The 25,775-nt window shown below is 41.9% G+C and overlaps 1 protein-coding gene across 2 annotated transcripts in view; it reads left to right on the top strand.

The window, feature by feature from the left end:
* Nucleotides 1–25,775, top strand: part of CAP2 (cyclase associated actin cytoskeleton regulatory protein 2) — a 191,862-nt gene that overhangs the window by 45,723 nt on the left and 120,364 nt on the right. Inside the window, exons 1-2 of one of the 2 annotated variants that reach the window (XM_033934599.1) lie at nucleotides 14,610–14,642; nucleotides 18,627–18,751. In XM_033934599.1, the coding sequence (XP_033790490.1) occupies nucleotides 18,628–18,751 (124 nt within the window). In that variant the 5' untranslated portion in view covers nucleotides 14,610–14,642; nucleotide 18,627. Of the gene's footprint in view, nucleotides 1–14,609; nucleotides 14,643–18,626; nucleotides 18,752–25,775 lie in introns of those variants that run through there. The other variant, XM_033934598.1, reaches the window with a different exon arrangement.

Genomic DNA, 25,775 nt, shown 5'->3' with positions numbered 1-25,775 from the left:
ATATATAATCTAGCAATAGGGGAGCTATAAGAACATAAGCAATGCCTCTGCTGGGTCAGACCTGAGGTCCATCGTGCCCAGCAGTCTGCTCACGCGGCGGTCCAACAGGTCCAGGACCTGTGCAGTAATCCTCTATCTATACCCCTCTATCCCCTTTTCCAAAAGGAAATTGTCCAATCCTTTCTTGAACCCCAGTACTGTACTCTGTCCTATTACGCCCTCTGGAAGCGCATTCCAGGTGTCCACCACACGTTGGGTAAAGAAGAACTTCCTATCATTCGTTTTGAATCTGTCCCCTTTCAACTTTTCTGAATGCCCTCTTGTTCTTTTATTATTCGAAAGTTTGAAGAATCTGTCCCTTTCTACTCTCTCTATGTTCCTTCATGATCTTATAAGTCTCTATCATATCCTAAGTCTCCTCTTCTCCAGAGAAAAGAGACCCATTTTCTCCAATCTCTCAGCATATGAAAGGTTTTCCATCCCTTTTATCAGACGCGTCGCTCTCATCTGAACCCTCTCGAGTAACGCTATGTCCTTCTTAAGGTACGGCGACCAATATTGGACGCAGTACTCCAGATGCAGACGCACCATTGCCCGATACAATGGCAGGATAACTTCTTTCGTTCTGGTTGTAAAACCCTTCTTGATTATGCCTAGCATTCTGTTTGCCTTCTTAGCGGCCGCTGCGCACTGTGCCGTCGGCTTCATTGTCATGCCCACCATTACCCCCAAGTCCCTTTCTTGGGTACTCTCATTTAATAACATCCCTCCCATCGTATAGTTGTACCTCTGGTTTCTGTTTCCCACATGTAATACTTTACATTTCCCAACGTTGAACTTCATCTGCCATCTCGTCGCCCATTCCCCTAGTTTGTTCAAGTCCCTTTGCAATTCTTCGCAGTCCTCTTTAGTCCGAGCTCCACTAAATAGTTTGGTGTTGTCTGCAAATTTTATTATCTCACACTTCGTCCCTATTTCTAGATCATTTATGAATATATTAAATAGCAGCGGCCCGAGCACCAAGCCCTGCGGGACCCCACTCGTAACCCTCCTCCAGTCCGAATAGTAGCCCTTCACTCCTACCCTCTGTTTCCTACCCACCAACCAGTTTCTGATCCATCTATGTACGTCTCCTTCCACCCCATGGTTCTTCAGTTTCCGGAGTAGGCGTTCATGGGGCACCTTGTCAAAGGCTTTTTGGAAATCTAGATATATGATGTCTATGGGGTCTCCTTTGTCCATCTGTTTGTTAATTCCTTCGAAGAAGTGCAATAAGTTCATTAGGCACGATCTCCCCTTGCAGAAACCATGTTGGCTGGTTATCAGAAATTTGTTTCTTTCAAAATGTTCATCGATGTTTTCTTTTATCAGTGCTTCCGCCATTTTCCCCAGAACCGAGGTCAGACTCATCGGTCTGTAATTTCCCAGGTCACCTCTTGATCCCTTTTTAAAGATGGGTGTAACGTTAGCTATCTTCCAGTCCTCCGGGATCATGCCTGTTTTCAGGGATAGATTGCAAATTTGCTGCAGTAGTTCCGCTATCTCCTCCTTTTATTCCTTCAGAACCCTTGGATGGATTCCTTCTAGACCCAGGGATTTGTCAGTTTTTAGTTTTTCTATCTGCCTGCGTACATCTTCATGGCTCACTTCCATGGATGTTAATTTTTCTGCTTGATTTCCATTGAAGAATTGCTCAGGTTCCAGTATGTTAGATGTGTCTTTGTTTGTAAATACAGACGAAAAGAACATGTTAAGTCTTTCTGCCACTTTTCTCCTCCTTCACCACTCCCTTCCTGTCTCCGTCGTCCAGCGGTCCCACCTCCTCCCTAGCCGGTTGCTTCCCTTTAACATATCTAAAGAACGGTTTGAAATTTTGTGCTTCCCTGGCTAGCCTCTCTTCATACTCCGTTTTGGCTTTTCGAACCACTCGGTGACGTTCTTTTTGATACTTCCTGTGCTCTTTCCAGTTCCCCTCAGTTTTGTCCTTTTTCCATTTCCTGAATGAATTTTTCTTATTGCCTATCGCTTCCTTCACTATTTTAGTTATTTAGTCTTTTGTTCGACTCTTTTTGCACCCCTTTCTGAATCTGGGGATATACAGATTTTGCGCCTCGCTCACCGTGTTCTTGAGAAAAGACCAGGCATGTTCTACCATTTGCCATTTCTTGGAAGTGTTCCTAAGTTTCTTCCTTACCATTTCCCTCATTGCTTCGTAGTTTCCTTTCCTGAAGTTGAAAGTTGTCGCTATGATTCTATTTCCTTTCGGTATTCCTACCTCAACCTTGAACTTGATCATGTTATGATCGCTGTTTCCCAATGGTCCCATTACCTCTACTTCCTTTGCAGGTCCTCTTAACCCATTTAGGATTAGATCCAGAGTGGCGTTTCCTTTCGTTGGTTCTCTAACAAGCTGCTCCATGAAACAATCTTGTATAGCCTCCAGGAATTCTCTCTTTAGCACATTTTGAGCTTCCAAGACTCCAATCTATCCTGGGGTAGTTGAAGTCTCCCATAATAATCATGTTACCACTTTTGCATTCTCGCTTCATCTCGGCTTCCATTTCTTCATCGATATCTCCGGTTTGCCCGGGTGGACGATAGTATAAGCCCATCTTTATTTCAGGCCCTTTCCTTCCCGGTATTTTAACCCATAGCGATTCCAGCTTATTGGTCATCTCTGCTGTGTCCATTTTTGTCAATTGGATGCTTTCTTTTATGTATAGGGCTATTCCACCTCCTTTCTGTCCTGACCTGTCCTGGCGATAGAGCTTGTACCCCGGCAGTGCTGTATCCCATTTGTTTTCTTCATTCCACCATTTTTCAGAGACTCCAATGATGTCTATGTCCTCTGCATTGGCCATGGCTTCTAATTCCCCCATTTTGTTTCTTAGGCTTCTTGCATTAGTAAATATGCAATTTAGATCCTGGTATTTTCTTGTCTTCATTTCCTTTCCCAGTGCTTCGGTCTTTAGTTTCTTCTCTTTTGTTACAATCCTTCCAACCTCCTCTTCTGGGTTAGTCAACTCCTGTAATTTGTCCATTGTTTCTTCCCAGCCTTTTTTCCCCTCGGTATCTTCACGGGATACCTTTTTCCGAATCATCGACGCTTGGTCGACTGTCAGCTTTCCCTTTCTTCTTAGTTTAATGCCTGTTCTATTCTTCTCCTGATGTTGTTTGCTAGAAGTCTTGTTCCCGCCGCACTCAGATGCAGTCCATCTCTCCTGTAGAGCTTGCTCTTGCCCCAGAACGTTGTCTAGTTCCTCACGAAATGGAACCCTTCTTCCTCACACCATACAATGTTTGGATCATTTGAATAAATCCTGATCCAATACCAAACCAATCCATTGCTTGGTACATGAAGGTCCACTCTACTCGATCAAAAGCCTTCTCTGCATCCAAGGATACTGAAAAGGCTGGATCTTTAATGTCTTTTGATAAATATAACATATGCATAGCCAACCTGGTGTTATTTGAAGAGTGTCTGTGAGCAACAAACCCAGTCTGGTGCATACCAATAATAAAGGGGAGAGCCTTAGCCAACTGTAGAGCCGACCCAGCGTCTTATACAGAATCCGGGCCTTCTTGCTTATTTGGGCATGACTTCATTTATAATTGGGGGCATACACATGGAAAATATTTTTGTTTGTTTTCAGTTCTTTTGACCTTTATATGCTTTTAAGATGTTTTTTGGTTCATTTTTTTACATAAATTGGAAATTTGTCATACACCATCCAAATTTATGTTCATATGTTTTGTAGGTTAACACAGTTTAAATTGATTTTTGCATGCAGGTGGAGAATAATGTTTTAACAGGGGTCTATTCTGTAAAGAAAAATAGGCACCTACCTTTTTGTACACTACTAGTGCAAGTGACTGAATATGCACATATATTTTAGGCACGGACACTTATGTTAGACCTATAGCTTGGGTAAATACAATCTAGCACACAACTGCCATTATGTTTCTATAGAGATTGTGTCTGAATTCAAGAGGGCCTATGATAGGCATGTGGGATCTCTCAGAGAGAAAGAGATAATGGTTACTGTGGATGGGCAGACTAGATGGGCCATTTGGCCTTCATCTGCCATCATATTTCTATAGAGACTGTGTCTGAACTGGGAGCAGGAATGTATTCTAGAATTAGAATAATTATATTCTATATAGTGTCTGTCTTAGAAATTGTGAGGTCCTGTGTTGTCTAGTTTGGTGGAGCCCCCTGTTCCAGTCCTGTCCTGCCTAACTCTGCCCCACACCTTGCTGACATGATTTTTTAAATATTTTATTTAAGAAATTTCAAATAAAGGCAAAGCAAAACTTGTACAGAAAAACTGATTAAAATAAGCACTATGCTATCATAGGAAACCTACCCCCCATTTTACTAAACTGCGATAGCGGTTATTAGCGCAGGGAGCTGCGCTGAATGCTCCGCGCTGCTCCCGAAACTCATAGGAACTCTATGAGCGTCGGGAGTAGCTCAGAGCATTTCGCAAAGCTCCCTGCGCTAATAACCACTATCGCGGTTAAATAAAGGGTGGGGTGGGTTAGTATTAAGCAATGAAAATAACCAGAAATAACCAGAAACGTCAGTTCAAGTCCACTAGCATTAGGAGTTGCAATTCTCATTGCATAAAGGAGAATAAAGGAAAAAATTAATTAACGGGGAAAAAAACCAAGGTATGTGGGCAGAGTACTGTCAAATTCCCCTACTACCTTAACCTACCAATCCAAATATGTTAAGTACATAGGTTCCCAAAAAGAATCAGGTGATTTTGCAGAATATATAGGGATAAACATGTGATTAGGTGCATGAGTGGAGATAAGTATGTTGCGAGTTTGTGAATGTGTGTATAGGGGGATATGTATCTGGAAGGAGGTTCAGGCTATGGGGAGATGGATATGTAGGGGCTGTGCAAGTGGAGGGGGATGTAGACTTCTTTCATGTGCTCTGTACTCACTGTGTTTCACCTTCATTAAGTCTTCACCCTCCTGCTCTCCCCACTTTTTCTACCCTCCACTTTCTTCCTATCTCTTCTCTGTCATCTTGCTTTCATCTCTTGTACTCTGTCCTGCAATTTAGGTAGATACATGTTGGCACTGTATGTGTGATTGTGTGCATGCAAGTTTCTCTCTGCGTCTACATTTACTCCTTGTCCCTCTCCATTCCCTTTGCCATTCTCCCTCCTGCCTTGTCATTCACCTATGAACTTTCCTTCTCATTCTCCTTCCCCTGCCTTCCAACCTTGCTTGCACGTCATTTTCCCTGCGACTTCCTCTCAGTCCCTTCCTCTCTTCCTTCTTCCACTGCCCATCTTCTCTTCTTCTTGAACTTCTCTTTTCCCTTCCCTGTGAATAATACATAAATTAACCTATCAAACCAAACATGACCATATTTCAGCATTCTACCCTCATTGAAAGTTCATACTTTTTATTTCTCATATTTCATTGTCTTTTCCTTTGTCACATTCCTCTTGTTGGCATTTCACTCTCAACCTAGTCCTTCTGACCATGCTCTGTTATTAAGACTTGAGGGAAGCCTCTGCTAGCCCTGGATCGGTAGCATGGAATGTTGCTACTCTTTGGGTTTTGGACAGGTACTAGGCTATTCTTATATTCTCACCCCACTTTCCCACTTGACCTTGCTTTCTGCTCCTCACTCAGGGACTTTATATTGACTCCCACTCAATCCCACTTTCCTTAGCAACAGCAGCAGATGAATCCAGAGACCAATGGGATAGCACACATCTACCAGCAGGTGGAGATAGAGAAACTGATTAATAGGTGGTCCTATTGGCTGGCACGCTTCCTGCATCTTCAGTATGCTCTATCTCCCAGCAGGTGATGGTCGCTATTCAACTAGCTCCTGAATTCTGGCTGTAACTGGAAAATTATTTTCTCCTGTTGAGGTTTCTCTTCAGTGAGACTGCCATTCTATTTCTCCTGTTGAGGTTTCTCTTCAGTGAGAGAGGGGTGTCCGGCTGAGCAGTGCCAGCTTTAGGGGGTTACACCTGGGCTCCCCCCCAGGTCCCTGCCTCACCCTCCTCCAATGATAGAGGGTCTGACTGGGTCTCGATTTTTCTTCTTTCCGTTCACTGTAAAAAAAATTAAAAAAAAAGAGAGACCACAGTGACTATTAAACATTTCTGCCCTCATAGTGCTGAGCAACCGGCATCTCCCGGCACTATCAACAATATATTTTTTATTTGCACTTCTTTTCTGGTTTCTGGTTGTGGGGGAGCTGCGGGTTCGGTGTGAGTCTACAGAAAGAATATGTTTTTATCAAACGCTATATTTTATAGAGTTGTGGAAATGTTTAGTGACTGACAAGTAAATTTACATTTGTATGAAGTTTATTCAGTAAAGGGCTTCGGGTGTATGGATAGAGCTCTGTTGACAGAACTAGTGCCTTCCCGCGTGTTGTAGGCGTGCACTTGTTTTCATACTCTGGCAGCAGTGCCACAGTGGTAGTGGGATTTCTTCCCGAGGCGGACTTTGCTTGGCAGTTCCCGTGGCCAGGTGGAGGTAAATATTTGGACAGCTCTGGGTGTGTTCTTCCCATAGCCAGTTCCTGACTGAGCGCAAGAGGCATGTGCTTATTTTCCTGAGTTGAGAACGAAGCAGCATTCCTTTATTTCTCTCCAATGTTTATTTTAAGCATTTTATACCATGACAGTGGGGAAAAATATTTGGCTTTGGTACGTTTTTAATGCATTGTTGATAGAGCCAGCTCATTTCAGCATGAAACAGGCACGCGCTTGGGTCTCCGCCACTAGCAGGTGCACTGCAGCGTTCACAGAGTTTATTTTGCAACTGACTTAGGTCACTATCCCGCGGCTTCCCTGTTTTCAAGGTTCTACGCATCAGGAATGTTTCAACAGCTTTTGCCACTGTTGCAGTGATATACCTTGTGTGTGTGTTTCCCCACTCTCTACTTGAAAAGACTTAACTACTTTAATTGCGACTGTACTGTTATGCCTTACGGTGCTTAAGAAAGAGATTCTGCCCTGTGCTCAGCTGCCCAATCTCATTTTTTTGCCGTTATGGGTCGGCAGAAGGCAAATTGCTGCACAGTGATGTCAGGGGCATGAGAGTACCCTATGTTTCATATGGGTATCTTCTTGTCTCTCTTGGTGCCCCTGAAGGCTAAGTCTATGTAGATTTAATGGTTTTCTTATTCTTTGTGCCTCTGTGCAGCGCTGTGTGTGTCTGGTAGCACTATAGAATTGATTCCTGAACTGTTTTCTATTTCTAGTGTGCCAGGGACTGCAAGTTTCAAAGCTTCTCGCACAGATTTCTCAGGTCGCCATCTTCTCATGGCACCTGCTAGACAGTCCCTCAAATTGGCAGGAAGAGTTGTGTGGCTCTTTCTAACCAGGGACAAGTTACCTATTCTCCCAAACCCACAGAGTAGCAAATGCTATGTGGCTATTGGAATCATCCCTGAAACTCTCTTTAGGGATGTGAGCTTTATCTGATAACAATTAGGGTGTAGATTGTTTCCTATGGGGCGGTCAATGAAGCTTCTAGATTATGTCTAGTATGTCTTCACTTTAAAGGCAGTAAGTTTTTGGCTAACATTACATGGAGTTAGTACTGTTTTCAGAATTCCAACATACTTCATCTTACATCACAAAGCTGGATTTTTTTCTGGGAAAGTTCCTTTCTTCTTCCAGAATTTACAGCTCTAGTCCTGCTGTTCCCCGACTGTCTGCTCTTCATTCTGACGGGGTCTTCCTCTGGCAACTCTTTATGCTTTCTTGTGAGGGGAGAGACACTGATGTCAGGTCAGGGGGCTTTGGGCATTTTTCAGGATGCTTGCAACTTTGAATCCTCCTCCCATTTCAGATTCTTTCTTAGAGTGACAATGTATTGAGCTTCCAAAGATTACGTTCGTGCGAGACCCCTTTTAAGTGTTACTGGTACTCGAGGCAGTAGTTTTAGTTCTTCTGGAACTAACGGAATTTATTCCATTTACTTCATAATGCCTAAGATGGGGGAATTGGTCAGAAGGGGACTGGATCTCATTCTGGTAAATTAGTTTCTCAGAGTTAGACATTTCCAGAGAAAAACTGTGAGAATATTTACAATTTCCCTATGGACATCAAATTTGCACTATCTTCGCTTGGCTCTCATCGAGTAGCACTATCAGTTTTGGCAGATGCCATTTGGCCTAGCCACGGCTCCATGAACATTTGGTGCAAACAGGAGATTCAGGTACTTTCTTTTTTAGATGACTTCTTGATTCGGATGTCTTCCAGCCAGGTCAATTTGTCAAACACAAACGGGTGATTTCTTTTATTTTAACTTCTTTCCTTTAATTCTTTGGATGTGAATCTTCAAATTTCCAAAGAGCTATTTTCTCCTATACTAATTATTGGAATATCAGGGGATGTTGTTCACGTAGGAGAGGAATGTGTTTCTTCCCTGAGACTGGGGCAACAGGTTACAATCTCAGGTTTGCCTTCTTCCATCACCAAGAACAAGAGTATGGGATTCTATTCAGGTTCTAGAATCTATGGTGGTGACTCCACTGGGAACTTCGGCTCGCTTTCACATGAGAACACTACAGCAGTCGCTTTTGTTCCAGTGGTTCCTGGTATTTCAAGGCTCAAATTATAGTATCTAGTAGGCTCCTCAAGCATCGCTCAATATAATTTGGTGGTTCAGCGAGATTAATCTTTTCAAAGGCATGCCTCGGTCTTTGCTGGACTGGCTCAAAGTCACCAAACATCCCAGGCTGTCGGGTTGGAGGGCTCAGTGCCTTCAATCCTCAGCGCAAGGAGTCAGTACTCGTTCATTCTTCTGGACTGAAGCATGGTCAGGCTACCATTTCAGGAGTTTCAGACCATTCTTCCGGAATGACGATAAAGGTCTTTTAGGACAGTGTTATGACAGTGGTATTTCTCTACAGCCAGGAAAGTTTGTGATGTACTCAGTTGGCGACTAAAGTAATGGTTCTACTTCAATAGGTGGAATCTCTTCTTCCTCTTCTCTCAGCGCATCATTTTACAGGACAGGAAGAGGGTTTAGATAGACTTTCTCACCACAAAATCTGAGCATGGACCGTCTATTGTATGTTAAAATGTATAGCGCAGTATACGCCTTTCAGCGCTTTAGAAATAATAAAATCTACATCCTGGAAATTGGCATTGCAGCTCTTTGTATAAAGGTGAGATATCCTAGAACTAGACCTCATGGCCTCGTCTCAAAATTCAAAGATTCCTAGCTTCTTCAGCAGCCACAGAGAGTGGCAGTCAGAGGGGGTAGCAGCGTTGCTTTTTTCTCGCCTCTGGTTTCTCTTTTTAAGTGTTTTCCCCTGGCTGATGATTGGATGGATTTGCCATCTCAAGCTCGCTTTCAGGGCACAGTAATTAGAGAATCTCCGGATTGGCTGCGCCATCCTTGCTATACGAATCCGATGAGTCTTTCGACGGCTGAACTGTTGAGATTCCTAGTATCTCCGGATTTACTCACCTAGGGTCCAATCAACATGGATATTCGTCCTACTTTGATATTACGACCTAACTTTTGAAAAGTCATGGCTGACTTTTTAAAAGCTAGGTCGTAATATCAAAGTATCAAAGTAAATGTCTTATGACCTCACTAAGAAACTGAATGCAACTAAAAAATGCTGATCCCTAGTAATGATTACTTTTCCCCTCAATGAGCTTATTTTTATACATAAATTTTAGTGACATAGAAGCAAATAAAATCCAATAAATATGTATACATCTTAACCATTGGTGATACTCAGGTGAACGATATGCACATAGAGGGGCATAATCAAAACTTTAAAACATCCAAAAACCTTCCTAAGTCAGCACTTGAACGTCCTAATAGCAGGGACATCCAAGTGTCGATAATCAAAACAAACTTTCTGGATGTTCAGCAGCACTTCTAAGCTGCTATACATCCAGAGCTCAAAGGGGCGTTTTGGAAGGTGTATTTTAGGCAGGAATTAAGCGAGCTTTCATCTGGATGCCCTGAAGCAATAATCGAAGCTTTTCTAGGACATCCTAGGCGGAACTTACACACCGAGACTTAGACCAAAGTAACAGGTCTAAGTACCTCAAAGGTGAACAAACTGACAAGATGATCCACCCTTACTCCCCTAGTGGTCACAACCCCCTCCCACCACCCAGAGGTGGGGGGGAAAAAACAGCACATTGAGGGCTTGCCATCAGCTGATCTCATCAGAAGAAGCCCCATCAGCTGATCTGGTTTCAGGGATGCCTGCTGGCTCAGCTGATGGGGATCCCCCCTGCCAAGATCAGCTGAGCTGCGGAGCCCTACACCTCAACATCCCCCTGACATCACCAGACCCCCCCCTCATCTCCCAATATTTCTGGACCCCCGACATCACCGGACCCCGCCCCCCCCCTCCATGACATCCCTGGACTCTCCCTGACATCCTGTCCCCACATCCCCAGATCTCCCGGACCTTCCAAAGACAAATCAGAAGGAGGGAAGCCTTCTCCCTTCTACCTACAGAATTGCGTGCTGATAATGATGGGCCTTCCCCCTCCCAATCAAGGCCTTAGGTCCCTCCCACTGCATATTTTATTGCAATATCTTACAGAATCCCTGAAGAGAGTTAGTGGAACCTAGTTTTAGAATCACTGACTTAAGGCATCAGAACAACTCTTGGCAGAGGAGTAAGATAGGCGTCCAGGGATTTGCAGTTTCGTGTGCCCTTTTCTGCTCCAGTGTACTTGGAAGGAGCACAATTTCCTATTCCAGTCTCCTAAACATATGATGTCTCAGCTGCTTGCTCTGATCTTCCAATGCCAATGCTCCAACACTAGCAGCATCAACAATTGGTGCTGCTTTCAGCATAGTGCTAGAATTTTGCATCATCAGATGAAAAAGGGGGGGACTTGACAGACTCAACGATGAAGGTGAGTAAGGACTGGTTTCTCCATTAGTAACTATGTACCTCTGGGCATTGCGGCAACATTATCTCAAGTAAATTCATAGGCCCTTGAACCACTAAAGGTACAGCTCTGTTATAGAAACATTGTTTGGCCTTTCTCTTTCCCATTAAGCCAGGTAATAATACAAGGACACCAGCAAAACCAGGAACTCCTGCATACACACCATCTCATGTCATTGCCTTGCCAATTATAATGTGCATTTTTGGCCAACAATACAGAATAGACAGTAAATAATGTGTTGCAAAGTAGAAAATGCATGCAAAACAGCTTATTATTATGTAAAATGAATAACACAGCTTGCATTAAAGTTTGCAAGTTGCATTATTTATTGAAAGTCAACAACTTTGGATTTGTGGCTGCTCGGTGGATGTGGATGGAGGTATTATGAATTTTATGCAGGACTGAAAGTTGGTCCAGATGGCAACTACTGTGTAAAGGATCAGGGATGGTAAGTCAGGCTAAAACTGATTCAGAACACCGCCGTCCGCCTTATATTTGGCTTAAACAAATGGGAACACATCACCCCCTTCTACCATAAACTGCACTGGTTACCATTTGAATCCAGAGTCTTATTCAAGTTTGCATTCTTCTGCTACAAAACAGTATTTGGTATATCCCCAAGTTACCAATCAAAAATAAGACTTGTGAGCTCAGAGTATAAGAAAGACTTATAGCAGTACCCTCAGATACCTGTGCTGTTATTCATCAACGAACTCCTGCAGAATTCATCTGTTCGCCTTCCCCTCCCTAAAACTATGTCATTTCAAAAGATTCCTTGACAAAACTTTCTCCTTCCAGGCGGCTAAACTGAACCCATGGCTAGCCCAAATTGAGCTCGTTGCCCCCATCTACCTTGACTTCAGAAAACAACTCAAAACACACTTATTCCACGGACGGAACCCTTAATACACCCTCTTCTACTCCTATCACCTCCCATCAATGAACCTGAATCTCCCCCTACTCCTTCTTATTGTACTCTCCTAACCTGTTAACTTCAATGACCTGTATTTTCCTGTATATTGACCTTCTTACTATACATTCCTGTATTCCCGTATATGACCTTCCTATTGTACATTTTTTTATATTCCTGTTTACGACCTTCTCATTGTACATTCCTACCTGTTAACTTCAATGACCTGTACATTCCTAAACTGTTAACTTCAATGACTTCATTGTTTGTAACCTTGATTAATTGATGTGAACCGCCTAGAACTCCCTGGGTATGGCAGTATACAAAATAAAGTTATTATTATTATTATTATTATTATTAAGTAATAGGGAACTTTGAGGGGAGGGGAAAATTTTTTACACCATGAAGAGCTGACCTTTTAGAAGACTGAAGGTTCAAACTGGGCCTGCTATCTTTGTGTTACTACAAAGATGTGTAAGTGCAATATTCCCAGCTATAGCAACACAAAAGAAAATTTACTGCAGAATTCACTAAGCTGTGTACTAAGGAACCATGAGTGAGTGAATCCCTTGAGAAATTTTCCTGCATTTAGATAGAGCTTATTTGTGCTCTTTTAGCATGGTAAATAAGAACTTTGATATGAAGCGATGTCCTAGAGAGGAAGGATTCTATGTCAGTGTGCTAGCCCATCTCCTGCAGGATGCCTTTTATCTCTCTGAATTACCGTAATTAGATTTGGTGTTTAAAGAATTGGCATGGTCCATATAGCTTAGTATTCTGCTTTTTCAACAGAGGCCAATCCAGGTCATAAGTACCTGTTAGATTCCTAAAGAGTAGCAAGATTCCATGCTACCGACCCCAGGAATAAATAGTAGCTTTTCCCGTATCTATCTTAATAGCATTTTATGGACTTTTCCTCCAAGAATTTGTCCAAATTATTTTTTAAATCCAAATATGATTGCCGTTTCTACCATATCCTCTGGCAACAAGTTCCAGAACTTAAGTATTCATTGAATGAAAAAATATTTTCTCCTATTTGTTTTAAAAGAATTATGATGTAACTTTATAGAGTGTCCCCTAGTCCATAAACTTTTTGAAAGAGTAAATAGTCGACTGACATTTACCCATTGCACACAGGATTTTATAGACCTTTATCATATCTCCCCTCACCTGTCTCTTTTAAGCTGAAGAGTCCTAACTTCTTAAGCCTTTCCTCATATGAGAGGAGTTCAATCTCCTTAATCATTTTGGTTGCCCTTCTTTGTACCTCTTTTAATTCCTCTGTAACACAGCAGCTAAGACCATAAAATAATACTTAAAGAAAACTCAGAAAATTCACCTCTTAATTTAGCTAGCAGATGGCTGCAGTCTTTAGTCAAGCTGGAACATTACTGTATCACATTTTCTAATTAATTCTATCTTTCTACATTATGTGATTTACATGTTGCCATCTGACAAAACAAAAACTGGCCAAGAAACCTGTTGTGCTGAAAGAGAGAGTGCAAAGTTAGTAGTTCTAGTTAATTGGGAATCAGAATCATCATTCATGTAGCAGATATAGCACCACATGCACACAATAAAGCACAAACCTATGTGAGAAAAGCTGGCTCAACCTCACAGTGTTCTCCTCCTTAAATCTCCAAATTTCAGTTACCATAAAATGTCATTCTAAGACAGGGGAGGGCAACATGAATGTTGGTACTATCCCTAGCGGGCCACAACATTACATAGTGTTGAAACTGGAAATGCACAGAGCTCTGTAGATCACCTGTGATAAATATGGTAAGTAAAAATATTACATAACTAAACTTCCTGCTTTGCCCTGCAGCCTATTGGCTGGTAAAGTTTCCTTAGGAATGTCTGACCAATGGGCTGCAGGGAGAAGCAGGATCAGTAGCTACAGAGATATTGCCTTCCTGCTTTCCTTGTAGCTCTAAGATTTTAGCTCTGATGTGTGAGCAGTGCTGTCTGCCACTGTGGAGATGAGATAGTGGGTTAGCTGTTCTGGCGAGCCAGCCAAAAAGCTGCATATGAGATAGGTCCCACTTATCCATGCACCCCCCCCCCCCCCGCCCCCAGTTTGCATTCACTTCAACTCTGTTATCACTTTCATAATCCATGTGTGTTCTCACAGCCTTTCTTCCCCTCACAACTCATTTCTTCCAGCTCTCAATGTCTATGTCTATACTTTCCTTCTTCATTCTTTTCCCAGAGCCTCCGTCAGCACTTGTCTCCATGTGTGTAGTAGACAAAAGGCAGGAAGCATCTCTTACCTATACTGCAGCTGTAGCTGTTCTTTGTTCTCTGCTGTTAGTCCACTCCTCAGATATTCCTTAGCCAGCCAGTAAGCTACAGAGTAGACTGGACCAATAGCTTATAAGACATTTAGTCTTGCTTTTCCCTGCAGCCTATTGGCTGTACAAGCTTCCTTAGGAATGTCTGATCAATGAGCTGCAGGGGTAGACAAAAAGCAGTAGCTACACAGACAGTGTCAGTCCTGCTATTCCCTGCAGCCTATTGTCTGGCTAAGTTTTGAAGCTTTATTAGGAATGTTTGACCAATGAGCTACATGGGGAAGCAGGAGCATCGGGAAAATCCCCCAAATGAATTTTGATGAACTCTAGATCTAGTTAAATTGCTTTCTCATACCCGAAAATCCTAGATTCACCCCATTTGATAAAAATCCTTAGGACTGTTTTCAAGATAAAATTTACCTACATACAAATATTTCTCTCTTAATAATATAGGATTTTCAGAACATTGAAATGGAAGAGGAGGAGATACCTGCATGGTCTTTGCTTGTATGTTATCTTGTGTTCATCCGTTATACTGTGCTCTCTTCAGTGTGACTCAGGGCATATGGAATGTGTAATTAATTCACATTGTTAATGTGACCCCACTGGAAAATGCCTCTGCTGACAGAGCAGTAGTTTGGGATTTTCCAGTCTCCCTAAGTTGGCGAACTAGGCTAGAAGAGACAAAGAGAGGAATAGGAAGTCCCTTTTTCCCAGGAGGGAGGGGGAGGTTATAAAAGGGAAGGAGGGAATGTAAACTAAGCTTTTGGTTATCCTTTTCTCCCACCAGAACCCATGTAGCAAGGGAGATTCCTGGAGCAAGGAAGTCCTAAGGGGTGAAAAGTCTAATAGCAAGAGTCTGCAGGAGGCAGATATCTGATGAGAAGACAGAGGGAACCCAGGGTGGTTCAATAGAGGAAAATCACAGAGAAAACTTATTGAGAGTGATTGCTGATCTAAAACCTTTGAATCTTGCTGACTGCCAACACACCTGAAGCTGTATGTAAATAGTTTGGAGTTTCTACTATCAACTGTTCATTAAACATTAGTTTGAATTGCAACTTGGCCTCCTGCTGGTTTAATCTTAAGTAAAGGACTGATGAGAGATTGAGGTGTTTCACAAATATCATGGGATATTGAGTGCTGCAGTTGAGCACAGGATCATAATAAGTCTTCTGGCCTATTGGATTTATCTGACCCCGGCTTACACTCAGTCTCGTGTAAGAACTGTGAGTGACACTGACTGTGGAAAATTCTCAACATTTTGTGAGCCGTGGTACCGGGCGGGCAGACCCTCTTCCCCAACCCTGAAGAGCTGGTGTGGCAGGGTGGGATGCCAGGGTTACAAAATGGCACTCAATGTAGGGCGTAAGGATTGTGGATCCCAGCGAAAATATTGACTTGAGAACCAAACTGAGGTGGAATATAGTACTGAGACCTGTGTCTGAGATGTTTACCGAGATGCCTGCAGGGCAGGAGTATGGAGCTGAGACCTGCCTCCAAGGTATGCATCGAATTGAGCCACCTTAGGATGAGGTTTCCCCAGAGACTGTGAGTATTGATAATATGGAGAATAATGGAGAAGAGGAAGAAAGATGGTGACTCTTCCCACTGGCGGGAAGCACCGGGGAAGAAGGAAGAGGAGCTACCCTGTAGATTCAGGTGGTCATGGGAAAAAGGATATGACATCAGTAGAATGCAGGAGGGAGACTCTGAGAAGAGAGAGGAAGTTGCAGACTGGAACCACACCCTGATTGAGGATTTACACATGGAGCAGCCCAGATTGTCGTCCTTAAGCATGAGGAGGTTAACGAGCAGAGTTAGCCTCAGTGGGAAGAACCAGAGTTAACCAGTGGACATGGGGAGAGAATGGAGCCCCTTCCTGAAGAGAGAGAACACGTCTGATTTGGAGACCAGGGGTGAGGCTGTCTTTGGGAATAGTGAACCCATGCCTGTCCCTTCATTACCTGAAAGGAATATGGCTCTGGAGACTGAGACTCAGGATTTGAGTTCCTCTATGTTTGAACAGTAAATGGAGCAGAAGCACAGGAAAGACAATTGGACTAGTCACAGGACTTGGATTGTGACTTTATCTGAGTTGCACAGGAGTTTTAGGACATAATAGCCAAAGCAAGAACAGTAGGGCTAGAACTAAAATGGCACTTGGCAATCACATGAAGAAAATTGTCTGTCAGGAGAAATTGACCCCTACTGGGTTAGACTATATTGATAGGAAGAGACTGAGGAACAATGTTACTTCAGAATCATTGTTATTAAATACATGATAAGAGATAAACTCTGGATAAGATGCTAGCAGAATATGTTATGGGCTATAACTAAGAAAATCAGTTTAGGATGTGGGAAATTATATGTTGAATATGTCAGATACTTGGGAAGACTGTGATATGCTAGGAAAAAGAAAGTTATTGCAAGAGAAGGAAAAAGAAGGCGCCCACACTAATATAATGTAAAATTTTATTGGGGAGGAATATTTGTGGTATTGAGAAGTGGAAAGATTATGATTAAAGAACAATTTACATTTTTAAGGTGATTCATCCACTAAGGATAACTTCATTGTTTGTTTTCCCTCTAGTATAAGGATGTCTTCACCAAGAAATTAATTGCATATCAGGCTGCTAGTTGGGATTCGGAACTGCGTATTTTGTTTGCTTCTTCGATTTCATATATGCATTCCTGAAAACTATTAAAGACATCTCTTTCTGTAAAATTCTTAGGAAAGTAAGGAAGATGATATTTCTCTTGTATTTCACTGTGATGTACAGTCTCTTGATGATGTAAACCGCATCGACCTGGAAGGTATTGCGGTTGAGAAATGTATTTTAATGTAATCATAAAGGGAAAAAAAGTAAAATTATGTATTTGGGTATTACTGTTAGAATTCATGTGTTATGAAGAAAGGTATAAAACAAATGTGTTATATCTAAAGAAAAAAAAGAAATGTTAGCAGGATCTAAGAGATAATGGGGCTCATAATCAAAACTTAAACATGTCTAAAAACCCGCCCAAGTCGGCACTTGGACGACCTGAAAGACAGGTCGTCCAAGTGCCGATAATCAAGCCGACTTTCTGGACGGCGGGATTGGGGATAGTTGAATGTTTTATACTAGACATCCTGGACGAAACGTAAACATTGTGAGCTAGACGATGTAAAAACAGGTATAAGTGCCAAAAAGGTATCCAAAGTGACCGGATAACCACTGCAGAGACAAAGTAAAGACACACACACACACACTCCCCCAGTATTCAGTGTCCCCCTCACCCCCCCTCAAAGATCAGAATAAAAAAGTACATACCTGTCTCCAGAACATCATTACTTAGTATAGGAAAGCCTACTAGAGCTGCACACAGGTGTCTTAAATAGCCTAGGGGGTGGACTAGTGAACCATAGACAGGAGGACCCAAGCCCATAAGCTACTCTAACCGTACATGTGCACCTACCTAAACCCTTCAAAACCCTACTCTACTGCCATATAGGTGCCACCTGTAGCTATAAGGGTTATTGGAGTTGTAGACAGGTGGGTATAGTGGGTTTTGGGGGGAGATTGGGGGCTCACCATAACCTATAATGGAGTTCTGGTGAGATGTTTATCTGGCACCCATTTTGTGAAGTTCACAGCAGTGCCCTGTAAAGTGCGCCACTGCTCTGTTGCAATGTCTGGGTGGCCAGTCCATTACAAGATTGGCTGTTCCCATATCCAAATGATCTTGTTCAGGGCGTTTGGGACTTGGACAAAATTTTGGTCGAACGTGTGATATAAAGACAGATGTCCTGGCAGTCTGGATGAACAATAACCTGGACGTCCAGATAGAAGATTTTTTGGGGAAAAATATTCTAAACGTATTTTTAAAAAATTGACATTTTCCCACTTTCTGACTTTGGGTGTCTAGCGCATACGCCCAAATCGGATTAAGGCATATGTTTGATTAAGCTCCTCAATGTGTACTGAATATGTGGAATAAAGTCATATGGACACCCACTTGTAGGGGTGAGGGAGAGAAACTGCCCAGGTCCCTGAAAGGATGGGGGATGGATGGAAAGGACTATGAGTAACTGTGAGTAATTTTCAACATTTTGTGAGCTCTGGTGCTGGATGGGTGCCCCCTCCCTCCCCAAGTCCCCCCCCCCAACAACAACAACCCAAAGAGCTAACTGGAGCTCCACCATGTGGGATGCCAGGGCTATATTAACTTTCACAAGACAAACAGAAGAGCCATTTGTTTATGAAGGAAATGTCAGACACTGCGCTGCTCCATTTGAATCACTACAGATTCATGGAGTAAATGGGTCATAGAGTTTTCAAAACTCTGCCAGGTTTTCTGCATGTTTCTTTTTTTTTTTTCTATCATTCCATCAGGAAATTGCTGGAAATTAAAAGTACTGAAAATCAGAACAGTTAAGCATATAATTGTCTGTGTCCTTTTTTATGTTGAATTAGTTAACATGCTCCATTTTTTTTGTTGTTATTCCAGAATGGCAGAAATGGTGGGATTACTGGAAAGGCTGGAGAAAGCTGTGGTTCATCTGGAATCAGTGTTGTCTGATTCATGCAGAGCTGGGTTTACAGACAATGTTGCTGTCAATGGAGTCAGTGAAGGTATGACCTGCAACTTTTAAATTAGTGGGAGAGGTTGTAGTAAGATTTATGGATGACTAATCAGTTACATAAACAAATACGTGCCTGTTTTAGTTAGATGCTAGGGAAAACCATAATACCTCATCCAGGTTCAGCAAGCTTTGTCTACTTACACGACACAGAGACCCAGGCTTTATGAAATACTTTTATTATGAAAATAGAAAAATATAGTTCATAAGCCAGCAGCAATAACTAATTATTGTTCACAAAATATCCGAATACATATATGAAACTCAGTACATAGTTCTCACACCACACCTGCTAGATAAATGAGTAAAACTAATTCTTACACTCTAAATAATTCCTTATAATAATAATTCCTGATTAGCAGCAACTAAAATATAGCTTATCACCACAGGTACTTCACTTCCTTGTCCCAAAGACAATAAAATTCTCTCTCTAACCCAGCTGAAAAGACAATAGAATTCCTTATTCTCACCACATAGATCAGGCCTCAGCAAAATCGGGGAGAAGGAATCGGTGTCTTTCCTCCGCTTAGCAGATATAGAAATTCTTCTGATTAGGAACAGTCCGTCAGCCACTGGAAAAGCTATAAATTAGGTTGGCAGCAAAGGTTTCCTTTATGTGATGGAATCCAGATCTGTATAAAAGTCCGATTTCTCTCTCTCTCAGGCAGAGAGTCACAAGAGGTAACTTTTCAGGTCTTAATTATTATAGAAGATGTGCAGAGAACACCTATGATAAGATGCAAGCTCCCTCACATCCTAGCACAGACTAAATTAATAATTAGGCACCTTCTATTTGGTTCTCGTCAGATGACCTCTCCGGACCAATCCAGAAACATAACTTAGATAAATAGCCTTTTTGTATAGAGTCTCGCACAGGCCATGAAACAGAGGCGCCTTCATTAGATAAGAACAGCACAGGAGCAATGCCTCCCCCAAGATTCACACAGGCTGAGCATGTAGGCATAGCTGGATGTCCTTGAGTAGAATACAGTTCTAGTACATACCCAGAATGCATCAGGCATAAACAGCAAAGATGTTTTCTTCTTTCTCTTCTTGCATGGTTCAGGCTAGAATGATTTCTTGCAGACAATGGTTCAGGCTTTATGACGTCAGAGAGGCCTAATCTTCAGGTGTGAATAAGGAAGCACCACTACAAAGTCCACTGTCCAGAACCTGCTCCTCCATCTCAAATGTGGAGCTTCTTTAATAAAAAGAAGTGCAGTTAATGCTTCCATTCGGAGGTTGCCACCATTAAGTACCCAAAGCTTACAAATGGACAACTTCAAATTCATTCATGAAATGTGGAATAATTTGGAGGTTTGATAATAACATTGAGCACTCTACTGAGGGTACTGTATATTAGGAAAAACTTTTACTATGATATGTCTGTATATGATGTGGTGTGCCAGTGGGTGCTGTCCCACACTCGATCAGTTTCAGTATGTCATGTTTCAAAGGCCCGGATTCTAAAAACAGCGCCATAAGTTAGGCGGTGGTAGTCGCCCTACTGCCGCCTAACTTAATTGCTGTAATTTGTTTAATTGGTGCAGTAATTGACTGCGCCATTTAAAAACCAATTACAAATCCATTAAAAAAAATAGGCACTGGTAAATGCATACCCTGATAGGCGTCAGCATCATGGTTATGTAATGGTGCCTAAGGTCAAAGTAGGCATGGTTATGGCTAGAAATGACCTTAGGTGCCATTAGGTATGATTCTCAGTCAAAATTAGGTGCCGGTAATGTAGACCTTTAAAATCCTGGCCTATATTTACGACGCCTAAGTTTGACGTAAGCCGCAATTCTGGTAACAGCGCATATGCGTAATTGACATGCAACCAGTGCCATTTTTGGAGACGCCAGCTGATGTAGGCCCCGTTTCCAGAATCTGGGCCTTTATTCCTACCGGAAACAATGCTAATGTTGTGAGGGTATGTATGGACTAGAGTCAAAGGGTTTAAAATGAATGGAATCTAGAAGATGATGGTGGACTCTGCTGTGAGAGTGAAATCAAAAATTCTATTCCAGTTTCTAATTGTGGGGGTTTTTGGGAAGGGGGTTTGTAATGATCACTGGTTTGTAGCATTGATGACAAATAATTGGCAGCAAGGAGCAAGTGTTCTGAGCAAAGATTATACTGATAGGTATCACCAGCTACTTAAATATCTCTTCAGGCATGCCCACTTTGACCCCCACTGTGCTCCATATAGATTCAAAATAAATTAAAGGAGATGCCAGTAGAATCTGATAATGCCAGAGCACTTTAACAGTCTGATGGATAACAGTGTGCAGAATGGTACAGGACCTCCGTGCTGCTCCTTGGTGGATTTTAGTGGGGTTCTATAATGTGATCAGAATGTTGGATATGTGTTATTCTTGCATTTATCTTGTTTAATTCCATTCCTAAAAAAAATTCATATAAAAATCTGGATGGATCATAGTTTGTAGGGAGGTAAGCTAAAATGAATGCTACTTTTAGCACTGCTGGTATATGAGGAGGACACCCACAGATAATGGCCATCACAGCTTGCTTACAGAGCTAGACAAATCCAAGTTATATTGGTGCCTTTACAGTCTCTCATGGTGCCTGGGATTTGCTACTGTTCTTTGGCCTGGTGCTCACCAGAGTCTCTCCTTATTTTTCTCCTCCTTAATGGATTTGTTCCAACCTCATACGGCTGGCAGGAGGCATGCAAAGCAACATAATAGCGGTGGAAGAGGAAGGTATTAGTCATTTGTAATGCAACCGATCAAAGCCTCATGAGTTCAATAGCATTACAAGCACACGTCTTTCAAAGTGCAAGACCTTGAATAGCTGGATTATGAGCAGCAGATGATGGGATTGGAGTAGGTGGTGAGGATGTCAGAGGATTGGCGTAGGGGGCAGGGTTTACTGGGCTAGTATGACTAGATTTGGCTAAGCATACCTTTTTGAACTCAGACATGAGGGAGAAATTCACAATGTGTGTTTGGAAGACAGAAAAACACATATGCATGGCTGAATGAGCAGAATTCTGGAGCTTGCAAGCCGCATTTGCTTATTGTCAAGGCTCCATCTCTCCTCCTGTCATTTACTGAAGTTGAAAATTAATATTAATAAATCATCTCTGTAATATAGCTTTAAACTTCAGTTTCCAATTGTTTTTAGAGTAATTAGGAAGAGTCAACTGGTATAATCTTTTTTATACCAGGTTGTTCAGATGTGGAATAGTCTTCCATTAGAAGAATCTTAGGTTTGTATGTTATTTTTTTATTAAGTTTTAAAGACCTACTTTTTTGAAAAATGTTACTCTTGATTTTAACTTTGTTTTTAATAATTTTTTTAAGTATACGTGCTCCCCTTAATGTAGGATTTCTCTTGTAATTTGTTCTGAATCTGAATTGAAAAGCAGCGGAATATAAAGTAAGATTACTGATTAGGTTGAAAACTTTATTTCGAGACGAAGCAAATACTGAAAAACACATCGTAACAAATTCAACAATATGAACAGACAGGTCTCAAACAGATCATTTACTAATTAACCTCCAATCTCCCCCATCCAGCTCTCACTACCCTCCTCTAAAACAAATCATATGCCTTGTTACAGTAGAACCAAGAACACAGAACAGCAAGTCCCCAGATGAGCAAAAAAAATTTTTTTAATCCTGTATACTCTACAGGAACTTATAGAAACAACTAATTTCAGTTCCCCATCCCCCCCCCGCACTCCCTCCCCCATTTTCCCTATACTAGTGTTCCCCTCCTATGGGATGGTGGAGCCCCCCCCATCCTTCCCCCTCAGAGTGAGTTCAAAACTGTGCTGTGAGCTTTAGGAGAAAGAGAAAAAATATAGAATTCCCAAACCTGGAGAAAAAGTGTCTTGCGCTTTGGAGTAAATTTGGCATATCAAAATTCCAATAACATCAAAGCATGGAGACGATTTCTCCACCCCCAATATGAGGGGGCAGCAAAACTCAACCATACTGACAAAAAACCTTTTTCCCCAATAATGTGCCTTTGTGAATTAAGAAGTGATGGCCCCTATTAGATATTTTAAAGACCTCTTATTTGTCCAAAAGAAGACCTGCTGCTGATAGTGGTATCCGACACTGTAGCAACCATTCCAGGTAGTGGACCACTGTGGTCCAAAAATGTTTGACTGTTGAGCAGGTCCAAAAGGCATGGAGAAAAGAATTAATACCGTGAGAGCACTTGCCACAATCGGGGGATGCAACATAACCCAATTTAAAGACTTAATCCTGGGTGAAGTATGCCTGTTGCAAAATCCAAAATTGGCACTCCCTTAGGTCAAAACAAATTAAAATCTCAGGAACCCAATGAATCAACTGTATGAAATCAAGGGAGTCCCCACCACCCAGACCCAGTTCAGCACCCCAGCAATCTCGCAGTGCCTCTGATGTGTTACAAGAAAAAAAAAAGTTGCTGAAGATCCCGATGGAGCTGAGATACCATGAAGTCATCTTTGTGATACTCCTCTACAAAATCTTGAATTTGCCCTTCCATGGGGAAAAGTAGGCTCCCAGAATCTAAAGAAGCAATATAATGGCACAATTAGCAATATGCGAAAAAGTCCTCTACGTTCAGATGACATTGCTGTCACAGAATCACCCAGGGCTTTACAGACCCACCTGGCTGTAAAGCATGAGAGATCTGAATCTGAACCATCCCCAAGCTAACCATGTACCTAAAGCCGGCGTTATCACTTCCCGGTGTAAACTGCAGATTCTCCCTAATAGGCAACACACTAGAACAACTCTGATTCCAGGCCTACCTTCCCACTAATTCCCTCCAAATAGCATTCAATGGGCACAGCAAAATGCTATGCCTAGTCTGAGGTGGGATCACTGCCAAAGGAGCATGTAATAAAGAATAAATGTGCCAAGCTGCAAACAACGCCTGTTCTTTCTGTTTCGGAGTATAATTTATTTTTTTTTTATAATTTATATTCTGCATATCCTACAATTCTATGCGGATTACAAATTATTCAGGTACTCAAGCATTTTTCTCTAACTGTCCCGGTGGGCTCCCACTCTTAACTAATGTACCTGGGACAGTGGGGATTAAGTTGCTTGCCCAGGGTCACAAGGAGCAGTGCAGGATTTGAACCCACAACCTCAGGGTGCCAAGGCTGTAGCTCTAACCACTGCACCACACACTCCCCTGGTGATCAGCAAACTATTCTCCCAAGTGACGAAGCAGGCATACCAGATTATAAAGATGAATGTCGGGAACACCTAACCCACCAATTCTCCAACTTTCTCACAACAAATGAAAAGCTCTGTGTGGCTTTTAGTTAGTCCAACAAAAATGAGATAGCAAAGAATAAAACCTAACGGCATCCCGCCTTAACAATAACAACTTCAGCAATTGTAAAGTATAAAGCCACGTGGGGGAAAAAGGATCATTCCAAATAAATGGATCCTACCTTGTAAAGAGACAGGCAACATAGACCTCCTAGTCAAACTATCCTGACTGTGAACCAATTAAGGGAGTATATTATGCAAATTACATACAATTGGAAGGATTGGAGGAGATTGAATTACACCTTTTGGTGGAATTCTTTATGTCACATCTATAAAATGGAAAGATTCATTGCATTGCAAAGAGGATATTTTAAGAAGTTTCAGGATGTGTGGAAACCATTGACAAGATATTGTACAGAGTAACTGGATACGTTTCCCTTAAATATATCAGTTTAAAAGGGTAGGGTGGGGATTGTGGTATTGATGTGTATTTATATGATTATTAGTTATGTGGTAGGGAGGGATGGGAGGGGGTGGGGTAAGAAGTTATGTAATTAACCAAAGATAGAATGTAAGTGAAATTTGCATTGATTATCTGATTGAATATGTACTTACACTTTATGTAATTTTGAAAATGAATAAAAATTTGGAAAAAAAAAATGATCTGAAGTTTTGGGGGTAAGTGTTATTCCTAAATATTGAAAAGATGTATGCTCCCATTGCAATGGAAAGGTGTTCTATTGACAAGAGATCTCTGACAAAGTGGGCAATGCTAAAGATTTCTCCACATTTAATTTAAACCCAGAGAAATCACCATACTCCCTGAAACTTTCCATGAGGGTGGCCAGAGAAACCTGTAGATCTGTAATATGGACCAAAAGGTCATTGGTGAATGCCGAAAGTTAAAACTTACTGCCTCTTTTACAAAGCTGAGCTAGCGGCTGTCGCGTAGCAACAGCCCCGAAGCCCTTTAAATCTCTATGGCCTTCGGGGCCGCTAGCGCGGCTTTGTAAAAGAGGTCATTAGTACTGTCCCTGATTTCCCTTGATCTCCGGATTCACCAGAAAGTCTCATAAAAAAAGGGTCTAAAGTCAGAATGAACAATAAAGGGGGTACCCCTGTCTGGTCCCATGTTTTATCAGAAAAGGTGCAGAGCAGATATTAACCCACAACACTACCTGGGGGAGCAGAATACAAGGCTCAAAAAGCATCTTGAAAGAATCCAGTGATCCCATAATGTGCGAGCACAGCAAATATAAAGTTCCATGGCACGCGATCAAAGGCCTTTTCAGCATCAAAACTAATTAAAAGAGATGGAGTCCTCTTGCGTTCCACTCATTCCAACGATACTAGGTTAGCCCTCATTTTCCTTGCCATCTTATGACCTCGTACAAATGTGGCTTGTGACTCTACTATTAGGGAAGGTAGAACCTGTGCCAAGCGATTCACCATAACCTTGTCCAGTAATTTGGCTTCCACATTAATCAATGCTGACCACAACTACGGACTACAAAGCGTTTCGAAAAGATATAAAAACCATACTATTCAAAAAACACATCCCAATATTATAATCTATCATCATCTTCTCTCCCTTCATAACCTCCTGCAACTCACAACCAACTGCAATTTCGTCCCCATAGGCAACATCTAATCTAGTTGCATCGGGCGAAAAGCCAATTCATATCTAGAAACACAGTCTCCCCAAATACCGAAAAATCAGATATAACAACCTAGGAACAGACAATTTTTTGGTAACATAAGATTATGCTTTGT

Source organism: Geotrypetes seraphini, chromosome 2 (assembly GCF_902459505.1).
Source record: "Geotrypetes seraphini chromosome 2, aGeoSer1.1, whole genome shotgun sequence".
Taxonomy (NCBI): domain Eukaryota; kingdom Metazoa; phylum Chordata; class Amphibia; order Gymnophiona; family Dermophiidae; genus Geotrypetes; species Geotrypetes seraphini.
The sequence above is the reverse complement of the archived record's forward strand: the minus strand, read 5'-3'. Positions and strand labels throughout refer to the sequence as shown.